General features: G+C 40.4%; 1 protein-coding gene across 1 annotated transcript in view; it reads right to left on the bottom strand.

Moving 5' to 3' along the window:
- Positions 1-9938, bottom strand: part of LOC104398169 (splicing regulatory glutamine/lysine-rich protein 1-like) — a gene marked incomplete at its 3' end in the record, with an annotated part of 41625 nt that overhangs the window by 22907 nt on the left and 8780 nt on the right. The window contains exon 2 of the mRNA XM_010008222.1: positions 8140-8273. Coding sequence (XP_010006524.1) covers positions 8140-8273 — 134 coding nt within the window. The remainder of the gene's footprint in view (positions 1-8139; positions 8274-9938) is intronic.

Below are 9938 nucleotides of genomic sequence, written 5' to 3'. Positions count from 1 at the left end.
GAGGTTTGTTCAGGCTGTACCAGCAGCACATGCCCATATATTCTCTTTCATGGGGTGCTTTGATGATTACACAAGACCAACTGTGCGTGAGGTGGCTTTCAAAGCACAACAGCATGGAGATATAATCTCTGATTCCCATCAGTTCCACACCTCAGCCATTGAACAAATGACTGACAGAAAAAATAAGATGCTGAATAGATGGGAAACTCCAGAATCTCTCTAGAGACAACTGGTCATGTGTTGCAACCATTAATAAGAGATGTCCTGCTCCGAGACAGCAGCGAGAGAGAAAGGACCCACTGCGACGCCACCTGTGGTCTCTCTTGAAAAATTATTTTAAAGAGGACATGAGAGTCTGGGACAAGAAACCCACTGATATTCTCCAGTTACATGTGCAAGAGCTACTGAACAGAACAAAGCCAGGAGATGGTTCTGCCAAGAAGAAGGTTGCACCAGTCACCACCCAGGATGGTGCATCAAACTGTAATGCTCAAAATTAGAGGTGCCCTTCCTCCAGCCAGGGGGAGGAGAGGGACAACCGAGTTTACTAGACTGTGTGGATTTGGTGGCCTGGCACATCAGAACCACAAAGGTATAAAGCTTTGGTAGACACTGGTGCACAGTGCACACTAATGCATCTTAAAACTGATATATTTTTCACTATTTCAGTCTGACGCAATGTGCTCATCTGTTGAATTTAGATGCCTAAATGCATTCCAAACCAAAACAAAAAAAGGGGAATATAAAAGAAACAAAGGAAAGCAAAATAAAATAAAAACAGAGACAGGGCATCCATCTTCAGCAGGTCAGACTTCAATCTCATTTTCCCCATGAAGGTTTCAACTGGCAGCAGGTTTAGTGGCATGGCAAACAATGCCTAACTCAGGCAAGTGTAACAGGTCTGCCTTAGCCAGTCTAGTCATCTAATAATGCACAAATATCACACAGAGAAAACATACAAAACCAAATTAATAGTCAAAATCCATCTACTAGACAATGTGAACAAAAAAATTTAGAATTATTAGACTAGCATCTGTGTTTATCTCTGAGCCTTTGCATTCTCAAATTATAACACTTAAAGAAAAACCTACTGATACACACAAAAGAAAGTAATATTGTGATAACTCAATGTTAGTTCATTTACAACTACATTTTTGTTAAACTGTTTATTAAATGTCAGAAAATTAATAGTTTTCATTGTGTAGGGATTCCCTCATACTCCCTTGATTTATCACTGTTTAAATAGACTTTACATTTCAAATTTTATTCTGGTTTTTAAAACTAAGTTTTCAGAGTTCTGTTTTACCTCTCCTTTATGTTTGATTTGGCACATGAAATGTTTTATTACTGGCACCGTTGGGCGCGGTTATAATTTCAGTAGAACATAACCGTTGCTACTTTTAAAGCCCATGATACACTCCACTGACTTTACAATGATACATAGTGAACCAAAAATGTTGCACTGTGGTCTCCAAAGCCATGCTTATTCCACAGAATAAATTCCTCATAAAGTTAAACCTATATGAATTCACATCTTTACAAATTAAAATTAGTGATTCTGTTGGAAAGTTACATGGAAACAGCATTCTAACTTGAAAAAAAAATTGACCTCACAACCCAACCATTTCTTCACCTAATTATACATAAATCTCTGTGGGGTCCAGAATTATCTGGACCAGTGACAATTTTTCCCTCAGACATGCCTAATAAATCAGCTACAAACAGGTTTGGAACAAGATTTTTCAGAACTTCTATTTTATTCTCCTTCCACTCATTGCTTGGCATCAAGAGACAGGAAAATGTAGCTTTACCTGCTTGTTGCCATATCACATCAGACAGTGATCTCATAACAAGAAAAACCCCAAGAAGTGTTCATTCATTAGGCAGCAATCTTTCCCCTCTGGCAGTACTGAACCAGTATTAAGGTATTTTCGATTAAATTTAAAACTAAGATCCTGAAGAATTTGTACTCAAATATTTAATGGCAATTTTTCAATACATTTTGCCTAGCAAAAGCAAAGAAACACAACAAAGCTTCAAGTGGATACAGCAATATCCTCTTTGTGGTTTAAGAAAAAGTTCAAAAAATAAAACCAAAAAGCCCCCAAAACAAAGTATAAAAGCAATTAAACATCTAGGCTTTGCCAAGACTTGTTAAAATGCTCACATGAACAAGACTACAAGAACAGATCATATATTGTAGGCCATTTTAGAGTCTAAAGAATTGCCCTTGGTTTGAGCCAGGATGAAGCCACTTTTACTGATTATTTTTTTCCTTCAGTAAGCTTTCTTTTAACTAGAAGCTAAGTGTTCCAGCTCGGAATGATAATACACGCTAGAATGTTTTTGTAACTGCTGGGACTCCAAGGTCATGTCTTTGCCCTGCTGTCTAAGGCACTACTGGGAGATCTATGACCCCCTGCCACGTAGGAGGCTGAATTAGACAGACAGCAAAATTGGCAAGAGATATTCCATTCCATATATCTACGTAAGCTCAGAGGAAGGTCAGAGATAATAGAAGACAACATCCTTCATGCTTCTCCTTCTCTACTCTTCTGTCCATGGCTGCCGTTGATTACGGCTAAAGTTCTGTCAATAAACCATAAAACAATCACAAGAGCAGCTACACAGAGCAGCAGACTCTCGCCTGCATAACAGATGTACAATTACATGTTGGGAAAAAGGTCCAGCAGAGGAATTGCAGAAAGTGTCCAATTTTCGATCCTTCATTAAATTCCACAGAAGTGTTGCCCATTGCTATCTGACAGATGTCTCACATCAGATATGGAATTTTGAACACTCCCAATTCGTGAAAATTTATGATCTTGGCTTAAAATCGAGCCAAACATTTGGCACCCCAATAAATTGTTGTCACTGACTAAGGATTGACAAAAATGCTCTCGATCCTCTCCCCCTTCCACCCAGGTAGGGAAGGAGAGACGGAATGAGGAGAGAGATGCTCTGGATTGAAAACTAAACTATACAGCTTTAATTAAACAATAATGATAAAAGAAAATATATACAATTATATACAAAGTTGTTCAGGTAGTGTGTAAACCCCTATTGCCTCCCCCCACCCTGAGCAACTCCCATAGCGCTCTCCTTAGCTGCAAACAGTCCCGAAAAGTCTCAGACTGCTGCCAGAGAAAGTGCAAAATTATGGGGGTCAGGATAGCTTGATCCTAGGGGTTGACAGTGATGGATGGAGTCCTCTCTGGATGCTGGCCATAGACAGAAGAGAAGGGAAGAAGAAGGAAGGAAGTTGTCTTCTGTGATCTCTGACCTTCCTCTGTGTTTACGTAGATATATGGAATGTAATACCTCTGGCCAATTTTGCTGTCTGTCTAACTCAGCCTCCTACGGGGAGGAGAGGGTCAATAATCTCCCCGTATTGCCTGAGCCGGTAGAGCAAAGACGTGACCTTGGAGTCCCAGCAGTTACAAAAACATTCTAGCTGCTATCAGTCCAAGCTGGAACACTTAGCTACTAGTTAAAAATAAGCTTACTGAAGGAAACAAAAAAACAGTAAAAGGAAAAGTGGCTCAAACCAGGACACCCTGCCTCCAGCCAGGGGGAGGAGAGGGACAACCGAGTTTACTAGACTGTGTGGATTTGGTGGCCTGGCACATCAGAATCACAAAGGTATAAAGCTTTGGTAGACACTGGTGCACAGTGCACACTAATGCCATCGAATCATAAAGGGACAGACTCCATCTATCTCTGGAGTGACAGGAGGTTCTCAACAAATGACTGTTGTGGAGGCTGATGTGAGCCTCACTGGAAAGGCGTGGCAAATGCACTCTGGAAGTGACTGGCCCAGATGCTCCGTGCATCCTTGGCATAGACTCAAGAAAGGATACTTCTGTGACCCAAAAGGGTACCGGTGGGCCTTTGGTATAGCAGCTGTAGAGACTGAGGACACTGAACAGCTGCGTACTTTGCCTGGCCTTTCAGATGACCTTCTCTAGTGGGGTTGCTGGAGGTCGAAGACCAACAGATGCCAATTGCCACTTCAACGGTGCATAGACGACAATATCACACCAACAGAGACCCCATTCATAAGCTGATGCGGCAATCGGAAAGCCAAAGAGTGATCAGCAGGACTCACTCACCCTTCAACAGTACTATAAAGCCAGTGCGAATGCCTGATGGCGAGTGGAGGCTGACAGTGGACTATCATGGCCTAAATGAGGTTAGACCACTGCTCAGTGCTGCTGTGCCGGACATGCTAGAACTTCAGTATGAGCTGGAGTCGAAAGCAGCCAGGTGGTATGCCACTATTGACATTGCTCATGCCTTTTTCTCTATGCCTCTAGCACCAGAGTGCAGGCCACAGTTTGCTTTCACCTGTAGGGCAGTCCAGTATGCCTGGAATCGACTGCCCCTTGGTGGAAACACAGCTTAACCATTTGCCATGGACTGATCCATGCTGCACTGGAGAAGGGTGGAGCTCCAGAACACCTGCAGTACATCGATGACATCATTGTATGGGGTGACACGCCAGAAGAAGTCTTCGAGGAAGGTAAAGAGATCATCCAAATTCTTCTGGATGCTGTTGTTGCTGTAAAAAGAAGCAAGGTCAAGGGACATAGAAGAGATCCAGTTCCTGGAAATCAGGTGGCAAGATGGATGCCACCAGATCCCAATGGATGTGATTAACAGAATAACAACTATGGCCCCACCAACTACCAAAAAGGACACTCAAACCTTTTTAGGGACTGTTTCTGGAGAATGCATATTCCACGTTACAGTGAAATTGTGAACACCTCTCTATGAGGTGACCTGAAAGAAGAGTGACTTTAAATGGGGTCTTGAACAACAGAAAGCTTTTGAGTAGATTAAAAAGGAGATTGTGCAGGCAATGGCCCCTGGACCAGTTTGAACAGGGCCAGACATCAAAAATGTGCTCTACACTGCAGCCAGACACAATGGTCCTAACTGGAGCCTCTGGCAGAAAGCACTAGGGGAGACTCAAGGTCTACAATTGGAATTCTGAAGCTGGAGCTACAGAGGTTCCGAGGCCAACTACACAGCAACTGAAAAGGAGATACTCGCAGCATATGAATGAGTTAGAGCCGCTTCGGAAGTGACTGGCACTGAAGCACAGCTCCTCCTGGCGCCCAGATTACCAGTGCTGAGCTTCATGTTCCAGAGTAACCTTTCTCCAATATATCACACCACCGATGCAACTTGGAGTAAATGGACTGCTTTAATTACCCAGCGAGCTCGAATAGGAAGGCCTAATTGTCCAGATATTGTAGAAGCAATTACAAATTGGCCAGAAGGCACACACTTTGGAATGCCACCACAAGAAGTGGTGAGATGGGCTCAAGAAGCTCCACCATATGATCATCTGCCAGAGACCGAGAAACAATTTGCTCTTTTCACCGATGGCTCCTGTCGTCTTGTAGGGAACCACGGGAAGTGGAAAGCTGCCGTGTGGAGTCCTAAACGACTAGTTGCACAAGCAGATGGAGGAGGTGAATCAAATATGTTTGCAGAGCCATCCAGCTGGCTTTGGACATTGCTGAGCGAGAGGGGCGGCCAAGACTCTGTGTCTATACTGACTCGTGGATGGCAGCAAATTCCTTGTGGGGTTGGCTAAAGCAGTGGCAGCAGAACAACTGGCAGCGAAAAGGTAAACTTATATGAGTTGCAGATCTGTGGAAAGATATTGCAGCTCTGATAGAGAAACAGGTTGTAAAGGCGTGTCATGTAGATGCACATGTGCCTCTGAGTCGAGCCACTGAGGAACATCGACACAACCAATAAGCAGATGAGGCTGCTCAATTGTTCCAAATAGACTTAGACTGGGAACACAAAGGTGAACTCTTTCTGCCTCGATGGGCCCATGATGCTTCAGGTCATCAGGGCAGAGATGCAACATACAGATGGGCTTGTGACCCAGGGGTGGACTTAACCATGAACACTATTGCACGGGTTATCCATGACTGTGAGAATTGTGCTGCAATTAACCAGTCTAAACACTTGAAACCTTTGTGGTATGAGGGGAGGTGGTCAAAGTACAGGTATGGGGAGGCCTGGCAAATTGACTACATCACACTGCCTCAGAGCAGTCAGGGCAAGCACTATGTGCTTACAATAGTCAAAACAAGTACAGGATGGTTGGAAACATATCCTGTGCCTCATGCCACAGCCAGGAACACTATCCTGGGCCCTGAGAAGCAAATCTTGTGGAGATATGGTACCCCAGAAATAACTTAGTCAGACAATGGGACTCGTTTCAAAAACAGTCTTGTGACTGACTGGGTTAAGGAGCATGGTATTGAGTGGATATACCATATCCTGCACTATGTACAAGCCTCAGGGAAAACTGAATGGTACAATGGTCTGTTAAAAGCTACCCTGAAGGCAATGGGTGGAGGAACTTTCAAAAACTGGGACAAAAATTTGGCAAAGGCCACCTGGTTAGTTAATACCAGGGGATCCATCAATCAGGCTGGTCCTGCTTAGTCAGACCTTTTACATACTGCAGATGGGGATAAAGTCCCTGTGGTATGTGAAATAAACTTGCTGGGTGTTTGGGTTTATCCTGCTTAAGGCAATGGTCAACTTGTCCAGGGTGTTACTTTTGCTCAGGGACCTGGACATACCTGGTGTGTGATGATGGAGGATGGTGAAGTACAATGTGTACCTCAAGGTAATCTGACTCTGCGGGAGAATCCTTAATTTGACAGTTGGTAAAATATAGAGCTTATATGTAATATATGGTATGGAATAAGTGGTGGAATGTCCTGGTTTGAGCCAGGATGAAGCCACTTTTACTGACTTTTTTTTTTCCTTCAGTAAGCTTTCTTTTTACTAGTAGCAAAGTGTTCCAGCTTGGACTGATAACAAATGCTGGAATGTTTTTTTAACTGCTGGGGCTCCAAGGTCATGTCTTTGCTTTGCTCCTGGTCACAGGATTAACTAGCTTGATTCAAATGGGAGGAGACTTAATCTTTGCAGAAGCAGCTTTTTTTGTAGCAGTACAAAGCAAAAAAAAACCAAACCAACAAAGCTTCAAGGGGATACAGCAATATTCTCCTTGTGCTTTTAAGACAAGTTCAAAAAATAAAACCAAAAAGCCCCAAAAACAAAGCATAAAAGCTATTAAAAATCTAGGCTTCTCAAAGACTTGTTAATATGCTCATATGAACAAGGCTACAAGAACAGATCATATATTGTAGGCCATTTTAGAGTCTAAGGAGTTTTGGAGATTGTTTTTTGTTTGCTAGGAACACCCCAAACCATTATTATAGCAGCACCAATATCATACTAAACAGATCGTGATGTGGCAAACACTACCTGGGTGGGAGGGGATCAAGAGCATTGTTGTCTATGATTTAATTGCCCATCCTGAGTCAAACCATGACAAATGGCACTCTGGGACCACTGTTAGACTCCAAGAAGTCAACAATATCTTTTGAACCAAAACCTGACTCCTGCAGTTAGAAAAGTCATGTTAATAGGAGATATTTCTGGACTTGCTGCAGTTTATGGATCAATCATTCTAAATATCATTGTTCCTAGCAAAACAGCTACCATGTCCAAAGTGAAGTTAGCTTCACTTCTCCAATGGAAACGTTTCCACTCCAAAGAGGCAAAATGTCCAGTTCCAAATGAGCAGATGCCCAATTCCCAGTGAAGTCAATGGGGCTCTGCCTAACTCCAGCAATCCGCCTCCAGTAGAGCCATGCTTCATAGAACTATATTCAGATCCAAGACAGTATACTAACAAGAACTAACTTGTATTCTACACATCTGTAAAAGCACTACCTCAAAGCCAGTGAAAGGAACATTTTTAAATTTAGTATTCACGAAGCATTTTATTTTATTAAGAGTTATAAAAACATTTTAAGCAGAAGCATTCTGTACAGCTATACATTTTTAAAGAGAAATCTAAAATTAAAAAGGAGTACCAGTATGCATAAGAAACCCTTTTTATTGGACACAAAGTAATATCTTACCTATATAATTGGTTTCCTTAATTTAATTTTCAATTTTGTTTCAAGACTTTTTCTTAAAAAGCAATAAAATAGAATAACAACGGAGCACCGCCTCCTTCCATAAAACGCTTAAAACAATTAGTAGACAGGACAATGGCCAACATTACAGAAGAATGTCTCAAATACCAACCTTCTGCACAGGGCACAACTATCAAAGCTCTGTCAATAAAAACCGTGTTTGTTAGATGCTGGGCCACACCAACACTTGATGCTTCACGAAACTTAATATAGCATACTTTGGAGGAAAAAGCAAGAGGTGTGTTGCTGCAAGATAAAAAAAAAACAAAAATTAGACATAATAAATTATTGCATGCATCTATTTTTAACTTAAAAAAAAAAAGTTTTTGACTGGATAAGTTACCCAAAAGATAACAGTATAAAAATTTACTAATTTGCCTACATCCAATGGTCACTAAAAAAAGCATAGCATAGTCTCTCCTTTTTTAATGGAAACTTATAGAAGCCAAAATCCCAAATTAACAAGGCTGATTTTCTTTACAAATCTTGCTAAACAATACTCATCAGTACTTTCCAATTACTATTGGAAGTAGCATATTTACTCAACACATTTGTTGAGTAAATAATTTATAGTTTATCTTTTATCCTCCAAATAATCCCTGTTTAAGAAAGTCAAATATGTCCAGTCATTTTTAGTGGGTCCTTCAGATTTTAGCTCATATTAACTGATACTCTTTCTTAGGCCTCCACAAAAGAAGTTTTGTTAATTCAAATTAAGATAAAAGCAGTTCTTGAGAGTTCTTTCAAATATTAGGTCTTAGCTCACTAACATAATAAAAAACCTTTTTTAATCATTTTTGTTTTACTTTTTTTTATCATCTGCCTTAGTTTGGCATAGCATAGTACAGGATAACGCTGAAGGAGGTAGGAGGAATTCACTATTAGGCTAGAATAAGAAAGAAAATTAAAAATATGTATATTGGGTAATTTGCTTTTCTGTTAGAAAGTACACCAACAGAGACATCAGAAAACACAATACGTAAATTTTGTAATCTTGATCAAAACCAAAAAAGTATGCTTTAAAAATGTATAAACCTAGTCAAGGGTTATCCTCTTTATACAAGCAGTTTATTTCTTGATATGAAGTACAGGTGAAGCCTTCAAAGACAGAATACAATAGGATATTGCTGGAACATCAACAAGTTCCATTTGGAAAAAAAAATTGTCTTCTAGCAAAGTAGTAAAACATAGAAAATACACTGCATGAACTGTTTAATCCTGACCCACCATCAACTGAAACAGAAACACTTGTCAACTTTCTGGAAGTACCAGAAAGCAGTTCAAGTTTGGCCCGATCCATCTTGTAGTCCCTCAAATTCCAAGCAGGTACTACCAAAGTTGTTGTATGGAATTAATTCAGCTTTAGTATTTAAATACAAACTCAGAAGTTTTTAGACACATTATTTCATCATATTAATTGCATAAATGAACTTAGTCTGAGGCAGACAGATTGGTACATTTCTGGTTACCAGAAAGGTAACATCTACATAAAACATCTAGAGAGTCAGCTAACTTCAGAATGGCAATCAGAAACATTTATGATGGAAAATTCTGTGAAAAGAGAGATACTGAGGAAGTAAAAATAAACAGTGTGATAAATATAAAAGTCAACCTTATACAATTTAGAAAAACATTGCAAGAATACTACATTTCTTCTGTCTCCTTAGTTTGTCTGTAGTGGACAATGTTTTCACAGTTTCAAGTTTTCATGTTCAGAAAGGAAATAATTGTATAAAATGGCTTTTGAGCCATCTGTAAGGACTTGGTTCAGAACACTTTTCATCAGAGCTGAATAAGAGCTCTGACTTTCTCAGTACTCAGCATAAATGTTTGCATACAACTTGTAATCTTACATATTTTGAAAAGCCAAATTTGCCCACAGCAAAGATTTTTTTTTTAATGGCTACAGGT

The sequence above is a fragment of the Chaetura pelagica genome, unplaced genomic scaffold, assembly GCF_000747805.2.
Source record: "Chaetura pelagica isolate M959 unplaced genomic scaffold, ChaPel_1.0 scaffold1092, whole genome shotgun sequence".
NCBI classification, from domain to species: Eukaryota; Metazoa; Chordata; class Aves; order Apodiformes; family Apodidae; genus Chaetura; species Chaetura pelagica.
Note: the sequence above shows the minus strand (reverse complement) of the source record. Positions and strands in the feature narration are given on the sequence as shown.